We start from the raw sequence: 18,472 nt of genomic DNA, 5'->3' as shown, positions 1-18,472 counted from the left end.
AAATACGCCTTAACAGTCGTGGCTCCCCGACCTTTGCGGTTTAAAATGTAAAATGGACCTGCATAGTCCACAGCGCAATTGACAAACGCGAAACCGGGTTCTAATCGCTCTGACGGTAAATTACCCATAATAGGAGTTAGCGTTTTACCTTTGAAACGAACGCAAACAACGCAGCTGTGAACCACTTTCCTAGCGAGATTCCTACCGCTTATGGGCCACCAGGCCTCGCGAAGCGAGAACAATATATGCTGCGGTCCCGCGTGCAATAATCTTTTATGTTCATATCGGAACAATAAAATAGTAAAATGGTGCTTACTAGAAAGTAATATCGGGTGTTTCTTATCGTAATCAAACCTCGAAGAATTTGTAAGTCTTCCTCCGACTCTAATAAGCTTATTATTGTCAATGAACAAATTTAATTTGGCTAAAAACCCCTTTGCGATACATTTGTTCTTTGACAATGCGTTGTGAACATCCGATAATGACTCCAATTGCGATAAGCGCGTGAGTAATATCTCAGATTCCCTCAGTTCATCTACAGTGAGCGCACCGGTTCGACGTGCATCTTTATTGCGCGAGTTATGAATGAAGCGAAGTACGTACCCGGCCGCGCGCTGCATACGGTTGAACTGAAAAAACCTGTCGAATGTAAATAGTATATTATTGTTATTGTCGTTGCATACCAGACTAGTCATAGGATTAGTTTTACGTTCGGGTATCTGGGACTCGTCTGGCAACAATGACGGATCTACAGACTGAGCATTATAATTAATGTCGTGAAGGAAGTCGGGACCATTCCACCAGAGACTGGAGGTGCGAAGTGCGTCCAACTGTACTCCCCTAGAAACCAAATCGGCCGGGTTGCACTTGCCGCTAACGTGATGCCACGAATGATCCTTCGTGATTTCGTGGATTTCCGCAACCCTATTTTGGACGAAAGGTTTTAGTAAATTAGGCTGCATTCGGAGCCAACTCAATGCAATGGTTGAATCGGTATGAAATATTACTCGGTTGAATTTCGCGCGTAACGATTCTTTTATTTTATTATATAACCTTGCGCCTAACAAACACGCAGACAGCTCCAGTCGAGGCGTACTCAAAGGAGGCGAAATTGGGGCCACTTTACTTTTCGAGCATAGCAACCGGACGGTAACAGCTGATTTATCATCAATCGTGCGTAAATAGGCGCAAGTGCCATAAGCTACTTGGCTTGCGTCTGAAAATATATGCAAATCTATACATATAGGGTAATTGCACATAACATGCCGTGGTATGCGAATACTAGGCAAAATAGTCAGGTTGTTAACGAAGCGGTGCCAGGCTTGCGTGACGTCATCGGGTACCGCTGCGTCCCAATCAACCTTTAATAAAAACAGCCGTTGTAATAAACATTTGGCGATAATTATCATTGGACTTAATAATCCGAGCGGATCAAAAACCTGTGATGCCGTGGATAATATTATGCGTTTCGTGACAGGTTTAGGATCTGGCTCGTGTCGCGTATGGTAGAACAATTCGTCACCTTTGTTGTACCAACCAAGACCTAAAGTCTTACTATGCGCGTGTTCGCCTAATGATAATTCTTTTGACGACGTATCATCATTATAACGTTGGTCGGTACAATTGAAGTTAAAAACCCATTTTCGTAATGGGAAGCAACCAGAACTTAAAACTTTCGCGGTTTCATCACAAATTCGTAGCAATTCGGGAATTGTAGACGATCCAGAGATGAGATCGTCTACGTAAAAGTCGTCTCTAATCGTTCTAGCTACTTCAGGATCTGTACATTCTAGCGCCAATTGTTTTAGACACCTGCAACTGAGGAAGGCAGCGGCCGCCGTGCCGTATGTAACGGTACTCAGCTGATATATGTCAAGGTCGTCGCTTGGATTATCGCGCCATAAAATAAGTTGTAAGTCGCGTTGAGATTCGTCAATTAAGACTTGTCTATAATGTTTTTCGATGTCGGCGCATGCAACAAACCTATTTTCGCGGAATCTTAACAATATAGCTATCAAATCGCCTTGTATAGGCGCGCCTACGCGTTGTATGTCGTTCAGCGATTTGCCACTGGTCGTGGGGGCGCTAGCGTCGTATACGACTCTAAGACGTGTTTTTTGTGCATGTGCACGATATACACCATGGTGGGCCAGAAAGTAATTAGGGGTTCCGTAGGTATATACTCGTTTCATATGACCTAACGCGAGATATTCTTTTATAAAGTCGCTGTACATGCCTTTATATACTGGATCGCGATTGAGACGTTTTTCCAACGACATAAAGCGTCTTTTTGCTTGCGCGAATGAGTCACCGAGAGTTTCGGGAGGTTCTTTGAGAGGAAGTTGCACGCAAAACCTACCATCCTCGAGACGGGTGGTCGTTTTGACAAAATGGTCTTCGCATGCAATTTCCTCTTCGCTGCGCGAATCGTGCGATTTGTTGTTTACCTGCACCTCCTCTATTTCCCAAAACCTACGTAATTGATTATCTAATGATGGCGCGTCAAGAGATTGCATAAAATTACAATTAATAGGCTTGGTGTTGCGCGTATTAGAGGAGACGGGACCCGAAACGATCCATCCTAGCTTCGTATTTACTAAGAATGATCCGTTTGTTAAGCGCTTTATCTCAACTATCCCTTCGAGGAGCTCCCAGAATAGGTCAGCTCCTATAAGTACCTCAACAGGCTGACTTTCATAAAAGTTAGGATCTGACAGACGTACGTTGTCTGGAATGCGGTATTGATTACGTTTGCTCGGAAACGTAGGCAATGACGAGGTTAACTGCGGTAAAACTCGACATTGTAATCGCGTTTTAAAATCGGTAACAAGTGAATTTATTTTTATTTCACATACTCGCGAACTATGTGTAGCTAAATTCATGATACCATTTAGTTCTTCTGTGGACTGTATAGATGGCGGGTTTAATTTGTTAAACAACGCTTCGGTAATTAGACAACCTTCGCTCCCATTATCGAGAATCACTCGCGTTTTATGATAATTACCGTAACTATCTAGGATTTCGACAATAGCGGTTGCTAAAATTACAGGACGCTTCGAAGACAATCGCGCGTATAAGTCTTCGTCTATGTGTGCGTTCGATACCTGCAATACGTGTTGTGCGTGTGCGACATTATTATCAGGGATCGAGGAGGAGGAGGAGGGCGACCTTGATGCGTTGTCTGTTGCCAGCAATGCTACGGAGCGCTTGTCACTGGCACCTTCCTTCTCGTCCTCGTGAATTATGGAATTGTGTTTTTTGTTACACTTCCTACACGGGCCATATCGGCATTCACTGGACGCATGCCCTGTTCGTAAACAATTCTCACACAAACATTTATCGCGAACTAACTTTAATTTGTCTTGCAAAGTTAAATCAATGAATGCTTGACACGAATACAAAGGATGTTTACCGTTACACATCAAACATAATTTTTTGTTAGGTATTTGTTTGGAGTGAGATTTGTCCACGGACTTTTCGGTAACAACATTGCAGTGAACCTTTGGAGCCGTGTGCGTGTTTTGAGTGTATGATTTTTTAGCATCATGCTGCGGATAAGTGCTATTTGAGTTAGACCGGCTGTGCGTAACCAATAAGGTTTCCAACATATCGGCGCGGTCACGTATGAATTTTAGCAAATCATCTACCTTAAGCGCGGGTTTGTTTTCGTTCGACACTGGTAATAAAGTGCTTTTATATTGCTCCCACTCACGTTCGGTAGTGGAATCTAATTTAGAGACAACTAAATAAATGATTAGTGTATCCCAACTTTCTGTGGGCTCACCGAGCATTTTTAAAGCGCGTAAATTCTTTAAAACTGTATCTAATAACTTTCTTAACAGTGCCGGCGATTCTTTGTTAAGCGATTGTATAGAAAATAATGCCTTTACGTGATTGTGCACTAGCAATCTACTATTGTCATACCGATTCAGTAGCAATTCCCAAGCAATCGCGTAATTATCTGCCGAAAATTCAAGCGAATCGATAACAAGAAGCGCATTACCTTTGAGCGATGATTTTAAGTAATGGAACTTTTGAATGCTGGTTATTTCTTGCGAGTTGTGCACTAGGGACGAAAATGTGTCACGGAATTGTAACCAGTGTTCATAAGATCCGTCGAAAGTAGGTAAAGAAATGACGGGGAGCCGAACTGTTTGCGCTAAATTATTAGGAGCTTGCACTTTAGGTTCGTTAGCTTTCTCCGAGCATTTCACCATACATTGTGTCTGAGCTAAAATCGCGTAATATTCGCTTTCAAACACCTCTCTGCTTTCAAAAAGTGAGTCCATTTCGCTATCGGGAATTAAACCTTCTAACTGATTATGAATTTCAGTATAGTCATCGAAAATACCCTGAGCTCCCTGCATGCGTAAATTGAGCTCTGTGCGCTGGGTATCGGACAAAGTTAAACCCTCAAATGTATTTACGAACTTTTTGAAATTAGTTAGCCTACATTTTACGGAACCTCGCCTACGGTTTAAATGTTTTATCGTTTCCGAGTCCGTTACTTGATTAGGACCTAACGCGGCGTGAAACAATAGGTCATCTTTGCCAGTCATTTTGCGAATCAAATAAAGGCAGGCGCTAAGTACTCACAGTTGCAATCACCACCAAGGTCGAGCACAGCAAGGCAGCCAGCAGCAAAGCTGACGCGGGCTGCTTGCAGACTTTTGCGAAGGTCGACTCGACGACGTGCGATAGGGTCACAACGAAAGCACAAGCACTGGAATTGAGAAAAGCACGGTATGACGCAAGCGTAAAAGGGAAAGGTAGGATAGGTAAGCTGGCTCGTCTCACCGAAGATCTTCGCCGCTGCCGATGACTCTGGTCGTTACAGCACTCTGCCAATGCGTTCTCACACCCAATCCATGGATCCAAGGCTGGTTGATATCCGGCTCGAAGGACCAAATTTATGTCTGCGCGTATAGACATACGTTGGGGCTGATGGCCAGGATTTGCGCTGATGTGGATGGCAGGTTGATGAAATGACGAAGGCAGCAGGTTCTTCGAATTAACTACATTTAATTCGGGATTTTACATTGTTTTTACGTAAATTAAATAAATAAAAATGAGCAACAAAAAAGATAGGTATGGGCTACGTGGTAGCTAGTTGAGAGTGATATGCTAATTCGTAAGTGTCATCCTGTGTCGTCATTGGTGCGCGCAGGGATGACGAGCCGCTACACCATTGGCTGTCGATCACGACATATCTGATGTATGCTTCTCATTGGCTGCTGGTGACATGACGCGATAACATGTATGTGACGTCATGGTACTCGTGGTAGGTGCATCGCAGCCGGGGATGGGCGCGCGGGTCGCTAGGCGCGAGCCAGGTTGAAGGTCACGGGCCGCCGTCGTTTCTATGCGCTTTAGGTATTGCCGTAACAGAATGTTACGAAAAATTACGTTGTTATTTAATTGCTTTAAGCGACACTCCTTACCGCGGCCGAACCTGTCGCTTAAAGTATACTTTATAAATGCGATACGTCGGTTAAGTGGAGATTGAAAATGGTATGATAACGGTTAAAGTGTTGCTCTAATCTATTTGATGTCGGTACAGTGAACAATTTTTGGCGCGAATTTCACGCGAATGGTGCTTTACTTATACAATGGAATGCAGTGGGTCGCTTCAGTCAGCGACGAACACCGGAGTGCGGCGGTTGTGTCGCCGATCGCTGCCTGATTCGACTAGGTATGTACGACATCTAACGTAAAATTTGTTTTATTATTAAGTTTTAGCTGTGTTTTAATTATCGTAGTGATTATATGAGACTAGAGTTCCATTATGTATACCTTTCTTTGAAGTATAATTGAAATAAAAACGACGTATGAGGATGGTTTTATTATATTATACATTTTGTGTGCGATTAAGGTGGATTACAGCACAAACGTATTCTTAGGCGACGATATTTGTTTTCAAGTCCGAAGTATACCTTATAAATTGTTCATGATATTATGCTTATGTACAATAATTACCACACAAGTAATGTGTTGTTTTTATTATGTTCTGTTCTGTGATCTCAAAAAAGTGCATACTTAATTAAGAGTTATTTGTTAAAAGTAGATTTATTTTATTAAAATAAAAATACACGTTAATTTCGTATAAGTATTTTATTTTTCTCCTTAAAAAACGCACAATATAGCGTTTTTTAACCGCAAATATATTCTAAATTTTTCAATAATATGAAATAGTTTAAAAAAATATTAAAGCTAGCGTTATAATTCACAAAAAACTGTCGATTTAGTTTCAAATTTCTGGTATACCACTTCAAATTGGCACGTAATAACTGCCCATACGACTGTTGCTTAATTGAATATCTTAGAGACAAGTTAAAGAAGGTAAGTGGCTTCAGTGAGTTTTATAGTACTATGATGATGTCGCTTAAATGGTTCTTCCGGGAATATTTTGAGGACCTTTTCAATTAAGCGACAACATTTTCAGGATCCTGAAAGATTTTGGGGTAAATGTTTATTTCATAAAATAGAGAAAAATTAAATAAGATTATCGTCTTAAGAACTCATTTACCTATTTCAAATAGGAAAAAAGTTATGATTTTTTTTCTCAAAAAGAAAACTTTGAAACACTCTCCTGTACAATTCACTAAATGTCGCTTAAGGGGTTCTTCCTTTCCACCGTCGTATCAGGAAGTTGAAAATGTTAGAGTAACCTTATTTTTTTATTTTCCAGTACATAGCGCTCATATACCACCTTTTTTTGGTTAAAGTCGGAACCCCACTGCTGCGGACGGTTGACCCACACACGTGGGTACAAAAACGCTTCGTATCAAAATGTAGCGTGCGTAGCCTGCGCAGCAGTGGGGTTCCGGCACAGAATAACTAATGGCTTAACGCGCGGTGTGAAACAGGGACGGCTGCTGTATTATATTACGTCATTAAATTTATCCGCGTAACCATAACATTTCTGCTGAGAGCGCATCACAGGCACGTGTCTATTAGATTTGTGCGTCTTAAAGACATGACATGATAGATCAAGCATCACTTTCTGACACCAAACGATAGAAATAGACGAATTGATACCACGTCCATCGTAAGCTAGCTCGTTACGTCTCCAATTTGACACTGTTGTGTATTTTAATTAAGGTAAAGATTTAAAAAAATATGTACTTAAATTATGAACAAAGGTGAAAGTGAAATTGCATAGAAGCCTAAGAAATTACGCATCAACGTACCTAACAAAAGAAAATGCACCAAGAGTGAACAATTGACTGCGAGTAAACTTATGCATAAAATTAAATCCAACTTTCCATTTATCGTCTCAATGCAGCAGCGAGTGAGTAATACCAGTACCTACCTATGTGACCGGCATTCATCAAGATTTAATTATGAGAAAGTGCTCATCAAGCTCATTCGGATAGTAGGTAATGGAATTAGAAATTTGCCAACTGTAAGGCCCTTCTCTCACGAGACTATTCAAAAGCTACGCGACTGAGATGCAAATTGCAAACCATGATCGCCTACTGGTATGCTACTCGTTTCCGCACACGGTGCTACGCAAATGAGACTATTTTGTATCATTTGCGTAGCACCGTGTGCGGAACAACATTCGTACGACAATGTCTAGTGACTCCAGCGATGAAGACAATCTTCTCTTTTCTCAATTCTTTATTCGTCCAATTATTGTGTATACATTTATGATTTAATTGAAATAAAAATATAATTCCTGACCTGTCAAATTGATTTTTTTTCCAATCTCAAGCCACGCCTTTTCTGTCATATATTTTCTTACATAATCAGGCAGCTTATAATTGTATAAACATGGTTATTTTCCACCTCTTGAACGAAATTTATATTAAAAACTTGTTCCGCCGCCATCTTGAGTATACAACGCGTATACGACTCGAGTCGCGTTCGACCAGCAAGACAGTAGCGTGCGACTTATATCAAACGCGTCGTCGACGCGTCTCGTCGTGTGCGAAACGTAGGAAATAAATATGGCGGGTAGGTACTCACAAGCGACGCGTAGGATACGCGTACGAAACACAAATCGCTTGAGAGTAGCCTCGTGAGAGAAGGGCCTAATGTTTACTCTCCTTTGCGTTATATAGGTAAGGAATTAAAGACAATGATTTTCGTACCCTGAAATAAAAAGGAATCCTAAAATACATTTAGGCACATACTTGCCAGTAGATATCTACGAAATAAATTAAAATATTATAATCATTTTGGTATTACTTCGACTGACTGGATTGGCTTGGTCACTTTTTCTTTTCTGTTTATAGACATCTTTAACTTTACATCATAACTACCAGCAAAAACTACGCTACAGAAACTTTAACTAAATCTGTTATAAAGAGTTTCGAGTATTCTGTTAACAAAGCGGTCCACAGTTTACCCCGCAAAGCCTAGTCTTCATACCATTAGTAAAACCCTAAATGGCTAAAAAACTGTTTACAAAAAAACTGTAGGTACCTACTAGATTACAAGTATTACAAAATACATATCAACAAAATATCATTTAGGTTAAGTTTGTACCTTAACCCTCTACTATTTAAACTACTTTAATAAAAAGAACCAGAATTATTTAAAAAAAAATTAAGAAACAAATTAATTTGACCATGTGATCGTCTAGTGTATTAAATACGTTGTGAACCTTAGTGCCCATCGTCTTTTATGTGCAGACTGATTAGATTTGGATGTTTAAATACTAACCCTACATAAATAAATACCCTATGTAATTATAAATATAGCTACTGTAAAACATCTCCTTATAAAAGGCAATACTATCATAAGATTAATAAATAATAAATTATATTTTTAGGGTTCCGTACCCAAAGGGTAAAAACGGGACCCTATTACTAAGACTCCGCTGTCCGTCCGTCCGTCCGTCCGGCCGTCTGTCACCAGGCTGTATCTCACGAACCGTGATAGCTAGACAATTTTCACAGATGATGTATTTCTGTTGCCGCTATAATAACAAATACTAAAAACAGAATAAAATAAAGATTTAAGTGGGGCTCCCATACAACAAACGTGATTTTTGACCGAAGTTAAGCAACGTCGGGCGGGGTCAGTACTTGGATGGGTGACCGTTTTTTTGCTTGTTTTTTTGCTTGTTTTGCTCTATTTTTTGTTGATGGTGCGGAACCCTCCGTGCGCGAGTCCGACTCGCACTTGGCCGGTTTTTTAGAATTTATCTCCTACCGGGCCCTACCGTGACCAGATACCGTGAACAGTAGTAAGCCCTTGCTGTTTGTAATATAAATTGTTGTATTTTCCTTCCATATATCCCTTCGCTAACCTAGCTAGCTAAAGGAAAATAACTTTATGTAAACATTGCATATTTTAATAATTACGTACAAACATACTTTAGCTACTGTCACGCCCGGATGAAGACAGGTACCTAGACTAAATAATACCCATTTTATTTTGTTTTATTTTTAATAGGTATTCCTAAACACTATGTAAAATATACTTAATAGCGTTTCGTTATCTAAATTCAGACGAGAAGAAACGCCAAGAAACTCATCTGAATATATTTTTAATGTATGAATTACTGAAACAATCGTCTATTAAATATGACTTAATTACCCTTATTTACCCTAGTAATAGAAAAGCTCAATTGTCACTAGTGAACTGCTCCGCCTGTATGTCCTGAAATAACTTTGTTCCCCTATCTTTCCCAATATAAAAATATGTTACCTTTAAATCATATTTAATGTACGAGTCCCAGCAACCCATCCATATGCTACTGAAACTAGATTTTAATATATTTTGTACTTTAAAACAATTAACACTCTACTGATTTTAATACCATATGCAATTAAATTACATGTGAAAAGAAAATAAATAAGCCTAACACCAAAATAATTACTCTACCCTAACTCTACCCCAATTTCACCTATTCTAATGTGTAAATCTAGAGGCGAACCTCTATCTTTACAGGGAGGAGTGTGTGTGAGAGGGACCCTAATTTTAAGCTGTAAGCGTTCGGCCGACAAACCCGAGGTATTGCAAACCCTAGTATCTGTGTAATTGCCTCCCTCCGCTGTGTAGGCCGTAGCCAAGGGTACAGACGAATAAGGCGCCCTATCCAAATATATGATGTGAATATATAAATATATATAACAAGACCACGCTTCTTCAATTACTAACAGATTTCAGTGAGTAAGGATTACTCCTAATGATCCACACGCGAGATCCTCACATCCCTCTGTCAGACCTTGAAGAGAACGTAAGAAGTATGTTCGTCACCTGTGTTGGTAAAAAGGTTGACGCCAGGCCCTTCTCCCGACCTGGTACTAACACTCTACTGGATTCCCGGAAAAGCCCGTTTAACATCCGCTAGGTTAGGCGTTTCCGGTTGATTGACCATGCAATCAGACACTAATTTGGCTCTAAAACACAAAAATCACCAAAACACACGTAAGTATTTACACTAAACTAACAATTGAACAGTCTGACAAAAAGCAGCATAGTAACTACGTAATGTCAAACATTCAACCGTCAAAATAACACCTTTGTTTTAACGTCTACGGGTGAGCCAGAGATCGTGACAATCCGACGGATAAAAATAGAATAATCCGTCCCAGCTTCAACTTGGGGTTTATATAACCTAACAGGCCATTAAGCGGACGTGTTTGACGCGTTAAACGCACTTGAAGTGGTTCCAGAATAAGATTTTTGTAATTTATTACCTTTGAACTCGAGCACCATTCTTGAGTATTTTTAGCAAAGATGCAATGCAACTCGGAATAGATACGCAAAGTCTAAGGAAATACGTGCTTCGGTAATCTAGAAAAAGTTATTCTCGAATAGACGGCTTCACACCTCCCTAATTTATACTCGGCTGGTAAGTGTTGAAGATACCGTTTGATATTTAACAATCCCAACACATATCAATGTAAGGACATGGATCAAAATCATATGGTGATCCAGAATAATAATAATAAAGACAAATATAAATAATTTAACCATATATAAACATTCTTTTGATGTTTCTATACATTTTCGTTTTTAGTTTCAATGCTACATCAACAAATGACAACCAATTTACGGTGACTACAAACTCACCATGTCAACAACCCTCTATTCCAATCTATTCTCTTTGGTTTAGCCAATCACTTTTTCTAATTTATGGCCCTTTACGGAACATGATTTAGTTAAAGTTTTTGTTTGTTGTTTGGATTTTTCGTGTGAATATTTTGCTTTTAGTTATTAATAATTTACTGAATGCATACATTATATTTACTTGTATTTATTTTAATTAAAATTTGTACATAATATTCGAAGTTTTAGGTTTATGAAAATACTAAAGACCGATCAGCTGTGTCAATCATTTTATATGTTAACTAGTTCAGCTAGTGCGTCTAGTTACAAGTTATTAGACAGGCTTAGAATTATTAGTCTTGTTAGTCTCGTCTTCATAAATATTTTGATTGGATTTTACTCTGTCAACGCTGGACATTTTACTTCACTTGACAGTTCAGTGGATAAAATAAAATACGATTTTATCTCGATTTGTTATTTGATAAACGATAAAATAGACCTTAGCGTCAAGCTTAATAACGGTTTATTGGTCTTTGGTCACAGAGTTCTTTTAGGTATACAAAATATTCTTAATTCTTTGTCAGCCAAGAATTTCCAACATTTGCACTATAGATAGATTTATAAAACAAACGGCTATCGGTTCTTCAATCTTTAATCTCCATTTCGTCTACCGGATTTTTAAAGAAATGAATACTTATATTTTATGATTTTTCTAAACATTGTCTAAAAAAACACTTTTTGCATAACTAGATTGCTGTGAAGGATCTTAGATATACGAAATCTACATATTTGGGTTCATCTTTGACGTCTCGAAAAACGTGTCTAGGATTTGAATTTTTCTGGCCTAAAATTGTTCAACTTTGATGCAAAAATATCTCGAAGACTATGAACTTTTAAAGTAAATATGGGATACTATATTGCTTAAAGCCGTTGCTGTTAATGTGATAAGCTTCAAAAAACATTAGAAACTAAGGGATTCAGATCGAAGGTCATTGGCGTGGGGGAGCCCCTTAAACCACTAGCTAGGTGATAGCAACGATAAAAAAAACAACTCCTTGCATCAGCGACTAGTGAAGACTTTTTCATGTATAAAGAATGGTACAGTTTATTTAATACTCATACTGAGAAAGCTTGCGATGCAAACGAGCAAGTAATAACCATAGTTAGTGGAGCAAATGTAGAAACTCACCGCTCAGATAAACGTACTCCAATCGCGGAGATTCCTTAAGAAGTCGCGCCTTCATATGCCGCAGCACATTGCTTCGAACATCTAATATTTTCAGAGCTGGCATGTGGGCTATAATCTCAGGTGGAACCTCCCATAGCGACGTGAGGCCGTGCATTTCAATTTTCTGTGAACAATTTAATAATAAGATACATTTATTACATCTCATTACGAAATAGTGCCATTACGGAATACGGTGATTACTAGACATGAGTAGTTCGCGAATGAAAGATTCAATTGAAGTACTTCACTTGATGTCACTCGTTCATTCACTAGTTCAGTTCGAATTCATTTAATTCTTTACCTCAGCAGTTCAGTTTAAAAACCTTTTCATTTACTTGCTCATTCCTTCGATTCATAAATTATTTTTTTGAGTTATTCATAATGAATAATTATCTATCAAATTCTTCACTCAACTCAATATATCCGCAAATGAGAGAAATGAAACCAGTACTGTTGATATAGATGGATCTGTTGAGCTACTGAACTAAACTGAACTAGTGAACTAAAGGAGTGAAGTACTTCAGAGCGTACGAAAGATGCATATCAATCTTTTCTTTTTAGTGACACATTTTGCGCATGACTAGTGATTACTATGGTATTGGTAGCAATATAGTATGAAGTGAATGAAGACCTACGCACCGTGTAATATCGTTCTTGCGTACCCAGTATTGTCTACACGAGTCTGTTCCTATGTATGCTTAGATCTTTAAAACTACGCAACGGATTTTGTTGTCAGCTTTTTAATACATAGAGTGATTCAAGAGGAAGGTTTATGTATAATTTATTAACCCGTGCGAAGCCGGAGCGGGTCGCTAGTTGCAAATAAAACCGATTACGTGAGCCATACGAGAGAAATAATTGTGAGCGCAACCAACATCTAGATCCCAAGGTAGGAAAATGGTAATATTTACGAAAATGTAGATAAGCGTGATTGTTCGCGCCCCTTTTCATTCATTATCATTCACATTCATCCATATCGCTCACTCTTTCTTTCATAAATATATTCGACCTCATTTTTCACATCACCCGCCTTTTCTGCCGACCTATCAAACCGCAAATAAAAAGTAAACAATTTAAATATTGACATTGCTGTCATTGAGCAAAAATACATCGATCAATATAAACTATTATGAAAATACGTTTCGCGTGTGAATAATATAGAGGTTAAAAGAGAACGGAGAAGGAAGAAGGAATAACGAACCACATTTCTGGCGGCCGCCGAAACCAATGAAAATTACATGCAGGTAAGGTCGGCCCATTAATCCCATAATTTATTCATACATAGCCATAGCCCCATCTTATCTTCGGGCTGCGCTTCCTTCCGCTGGTCCTTCGTCATCTATTAGCCGCTCCATTTCTGGTCCTTCGAACCGGATTCTCTTCTCTTCTTTTCCCTTTTCTCTCCTCATACATTCATTGCGAATCGTTCTCCTCCCGCACCGCCCGTATAAATATTACCTAAATTATTCTTTATTAATCGCTCCCGCAGTTTAGGTATTTATTTATATGTGTATTATTATTCTCCGCGCCGCCCTTATAAACTAGTTACCTAAATATAATTTCTTAACCGCAACCGCAATTTAGGTATACTTACGTTTATAAGAGTTTATCCTTATTTATAGGAACATAAATTGTTTTACCGCATACTTAACCCGTCTCCTGCACTATGGCGAAAGATACAAAAAAAATCGAAAGCGTCGACAGCGCGTATTATGAAGATGAGTTGTTGATGCTTGAAGCAAAACGCAATATGTTCTTTGAACTCGTCCAGGGCATTTACAATAAGTCGCTAGTCGTTGATACAGATGCAGACAGTCGCGAGAGTTTCCTTGCCGCTGCGGAAAATATCGACGAACTTCGCTCGGAGTTCAAAGAGGTTGTTAATGAGTATAATCGCACGTTGCTTAGGGCTAAGGCGGCTGCTGTCCCTAATTATCAGCCGATCATAGCCTTCGAAGATTTGTATTGCCGCATCAGGAGAGCGGTTAAGCGGCTGCAACCAGCCGCACCGCCGGCCTCTTCGCCACCTTCTATAGTGGAGAGAGCCAGACCTTCTTTGCCAACGATGGAACTGATAGCGTTCGATGGAGACATACGTAACTGGCCGCTGTTCTACGCTAGTTTTAAATCTAGAGTGCACGACAATCTGTCGCTTACCGACGAAGAGAAGCTTTTCTATCTTATTGGGAAATTGTCACCAAAAGCTCAAACTGTCTTCGCGGGTATAACTCCGAGCGCTGAAAATTATCATCTTATCCTCGATAGTTTAATTGACAGATTTCAAGACAAGCGCACTCTTGCCTCGACCTACATGGATCAAATGCTCAATTTAAAGGTTAATTCTAACTTTCAGACATTCATCGATAAATTCGTCACAGCTGCGAATGCGCTTAAAGCGCTTAAGCTTGATGACTTAAGCGACTTTATGCTTCTGCATATAGCATTAAAAAAGTTAGACCAGGAATCTCTACGAGCATTTGAAATGCTGCACCGCAATACGAAGTTGCCTACCTTTCGTGATCTGTCAGATTTTATGAAGAGTCAGTTTAGGATTTGTCAAAATGTGCAACCATGTACCGCCGTCTCCGCCGCCGTAAATCCATCGCGCGAAAAAGGTGTTAAGTCGTCTCAACCGCGTAGTGCCGCACCAAAACTACAAAGTTATGTCGCTTGCGCGAGCACTACTAAATGTTTGTGTGACAATATTGTCCATGAACATTTATTTAAATGTCCGTCCCTCAACAACTTAACGCCTTCCGAACGCTTCAAACGCGCTAAAGAGCTTAAGGCATGTGTTAACTGCCTTAGTATCAAACACCGCACCCGCGAGTGCAATTCCGAGGTGAAATGTCGAGTTTGCCGTCAAAAGCATCATACTCTGTTGCATTTTGACAACGACAAGGATGAAAAGGCTACGACGTCTGATGTGTCAAATACATCTGCGAGCGCCGCGGCTAAGTCGTCTTCACCGCCGGAGAGCACATCTTGTAACACGTCTATCGTGACTCAAGCACTAGCGGCCTCTAACAATAAGATGTCAAATCAAAACTCAACATCTTCGTGTGATACGGTTTTGCTGTCCACCGCAAAGGTTATCGTCCGCGATAATAAGGGTGGCACACAAGTCATCAAATGTTTACTTGACACCGCGTCACAAAGTAACTTCATTACTGAGGAGTGTTGTAAGCGATTAGGTTTGAATTTTAATAAAAAACCAAGCGCTGTATTTGGCATTGGAAAAACTAAAAAAATTGTTAAAGGGAACGCAAACATTAAAGTATTTTCGCGGTTTGACGAAAACGTCAACTTTGACGTTTCGAGTCTTGTGGTAGATCGCATTACCGACGACTTGCCGTCAGTGCCCGTGGACATGTCAACACTCACGCATGTTCATGGACTCCCTTTAGCTGACGACACGTTAGATACGCCCGTCGCAATTGATGTGCTGGTGGGTGCAACTATATTCCCACATTTGTTGCTACCGCACATTGTTAAAAGCGACGTGAACCATATGCCACCGGCTATTCAGACGGTATTGGGGTATATTTTAATGGGTTCGGTCCCTGCTTTACAGGCACCGCGTAAATATACTTCGGCATGTTGTACTTCCGTTCAGGACTCCATGGACCACCTCCTCAAAAGGTTCTGGGAGCTTGAGGAAGTTTTCGCTCCGCCCGCTCAAAGTCAAGATGACCTTGAATGCGAGGATTACTTTCGTGCTACCACCACGCGCGACGCTAGTGGTAGATATACTGTCGCATTGCCTTTCCGAGATGACGTGTTCAAGCTTGGAGAGTCGCACTCTGCTGCTAAGAGGCGCTTTCTTTGCCTTGAAAGGAAGCTAGAGTTGTCGAGTATGTTACGTGCCGCCTATGACGATATCATTCGTGAATACGTCAGTAAGGGTTACATATCGGAGGTAACTAACTCCATGAACGCCTCACTAGCCATCGCGTATATAATTCCTCACCATGCTGTCGTGCGCGAGGACAAAACGACGACAAAGGTGCGTATGGTCCTGGACTCGAGTAGCAAAACAAGCACAGGCCTGTCGCTGAATGATGTTTTGCACTCAGGGCCCAACCTTCAAGGGGATTTGTTTTCAATCCTTCTAAACTTTCGCTTATTCAAAATAGCGCTTTCGGCCGATTGTCGTCAAATGTTTCTACAGATTGGTGTTCGCGAAGCGGACCGCCAGTTTCAACGAATCTTATATAGATTCCGCCCGGCAGATCCCATTACTACATACGAGTTTAATCGTGTGTGTTTTGGCATGAAGTCGAGTCCCTATCACGCGCTCCGCGTCGTCCGTCAGCTGATTGCAGACGACGGGCATAAGTTTCCCAAGGCTGCAGCGATTGCGTCCTCCTGTACTTACATGGATGACGTATGCTTTAGCATTATGTCAGATGACTCGCAACAGCAGGATGAGTTTGTTGCTATTGCCGCGGCTAAGGAGCTGATTGATCTATTCAAATGCGGTCAATTTGATCTTGTGAAATGGACCTGCAATTCAGACGCCGTGCTACGTGAAATACCTGCTTCGCATCGGGCTTCCGTAGACATTGAAATTGACCCAGGGGTCTCGCAAAAGGTTCTCGGCTTATGTTGGAATAAATCTGGGGATTACTTCCATTTCAAAGTGAAAGAACCAGACTCAACGTGCACTAAAAGGACGATCTTGTCCGCAGTGGCACGTCTATGGGATAATGTGGGCTTAGTAGCTCCAGTGGTCTTATATGCAAAACTCCTCATCCAGGAGCTTTGGTTGATCAAATGCGACTGGGATGAGACTCCCCCACCCCATATTGTGGATTTATGGGAACGATTCCGTTCGGAGTTGCCTAAACTCAATGAAATCCATATACCGCGCCATCTTGGAGTAGTACAGGGTTGTGCTATAAACCTTTTAGGCTTCGGTGATGCATCTGAGCGTGCATATGGAGGTGTAGTATATCTTCAGGTTCTAAAGGGAGACGAAGTGACTGTCCGTCTGGTGTGTTCCAAGTCGAAGGTTTGTCCCCTTAAAACAGTCTCCGTCGCGAGGTTAGAACTGTGTGCTGCGGTCCTCCTGGCAAAGCTCATGCGGAAGGTGCAAGATAACTTCGAATCCCGTTATAACATTAACGAGATCTACGCGTTTACTGATTCGAAGGTTGCCCTCTGCTGGATTCAGTCATCACCACACCGCTGGCGAACGTTTGTTGCCAACCGGGTAGTTAAGATTATCGAAGCTATTCCGGCCAGCTGCTTCCATCATGTGGCGGGCTTGGAAAATCCCGCAGATTGCCTGTCCCGTGGACTGACGCCTGCTAAGCTAGTGGATCATCCTCTGTGGTTCACGGGACCAGCTTGGGCTTCCAAGCATCCATCAGAGTGGCCTTTAAGGGAGCTCGATCGAGAGTCCATCGGTGAAGTGCCAGAGCTTAAACCTCTTACACACGCTACAACTACGGATGTGTCAGAGTCGCCACTTTATTCGCTCGCTCAGCGGATATCGTCGTGGTCTCGATTATTGCGCATCATCGTATACGTGTATCGCATTCTTAAACCGAAACCGCGCTCTACGGCACTTACTCGATCTGACTTAGAGTTCGCTGAAGGTAAAATTCTTTCATCGTTACAAAGTCAACACTTTAGTGACGATATTGACAAAATTAAGAGCAAGAAGTATTGCTCACCGGCCTTACAAAAGCTAAAACCGTTCATAGATAAAGACGGTCTGATTCGTGTTGGAGGCCGACTATCAAATGCTGACTTAGAATATTCGCAGAAACACCCAATTGTGCTTCCGCGACGTGATCATGTAGTTAATATGATTGTTGATTACTTCCACAGAAAGCATTTGCATGCTGGTCCTGAGTCATTGATGTCTATACTTAGGCTTCAGTATTGGATACTGTCGGCTCGTCGTGTCATTCGTGACCGCGTTTCCAAATGCAACACGTGTTTCAGAGCGAATCCACAATCGTCTTTCCCACTCATGGCAGACTTGCCGAGCTGTCGCGTGAATCAGGTAGATAAACCTTTTACGCATACGGGGTGTGATTATGCAGGTCCTTTGCAATACACACCTACTCGTGGCAGAGGAGTCAAGAGTCGCAAGGCTTGGTTATGCATTTTCACTTGCCTCACGACGCGCTGCCTTCATATCGAGATAGCGACGGAATTGAGTACCGCTAACTTCTTGGCTGCTTTAAAGCGCTTCTTGGCGCGGCGTGGCCCCGTCCAATGCAT

The 18,472-nt window shown here is 40.9% G+C and overlaps 1 protein-coding gene across 1 annotated transcript in view; it reads right to left on the bottom strand.

Moving 5' to 3' along the window:
* LOC134652721 (protein singed wings 2) overlaps nucleotides 1–18,472 on the bottom strand; it is a 66,166-nt gene that overhangs the window by 28,100 nt on the left and 19,594 nt on the right. The window contains exon 4 of the mRNA XM_063507882.1: nucleotides 12,197–12,359. Coding sequence (XP_063363952.1) covers nucleotides 12,197–12,359 — 163 coding nt within the window. The remainder of the gene's footprint in view (nucleotides 1–12,196; nucleotides 12,360–18,472) is intronic.

The sequence above is a fragment of the Cydia amplana genome, chromosome 12 (assembly GCF_948474715.1).
Source record: "Cydia amplana chromosome 12, ilCydAmpl1.1, whole genome shotgun sequence".
Classification (NCBI taxonomy): domain Eukaryota; kingdom Metazoa; phylum Arthropoda; class Insecta; order Lepidoptera; family Tortricidae; genus Cydia; species Cydia amplana.
The sequence above is the reverse complement of the archived record's forward strand: the minus strand, read 5'-3'. Positions and strand labels throughout refer to the sequence as shown.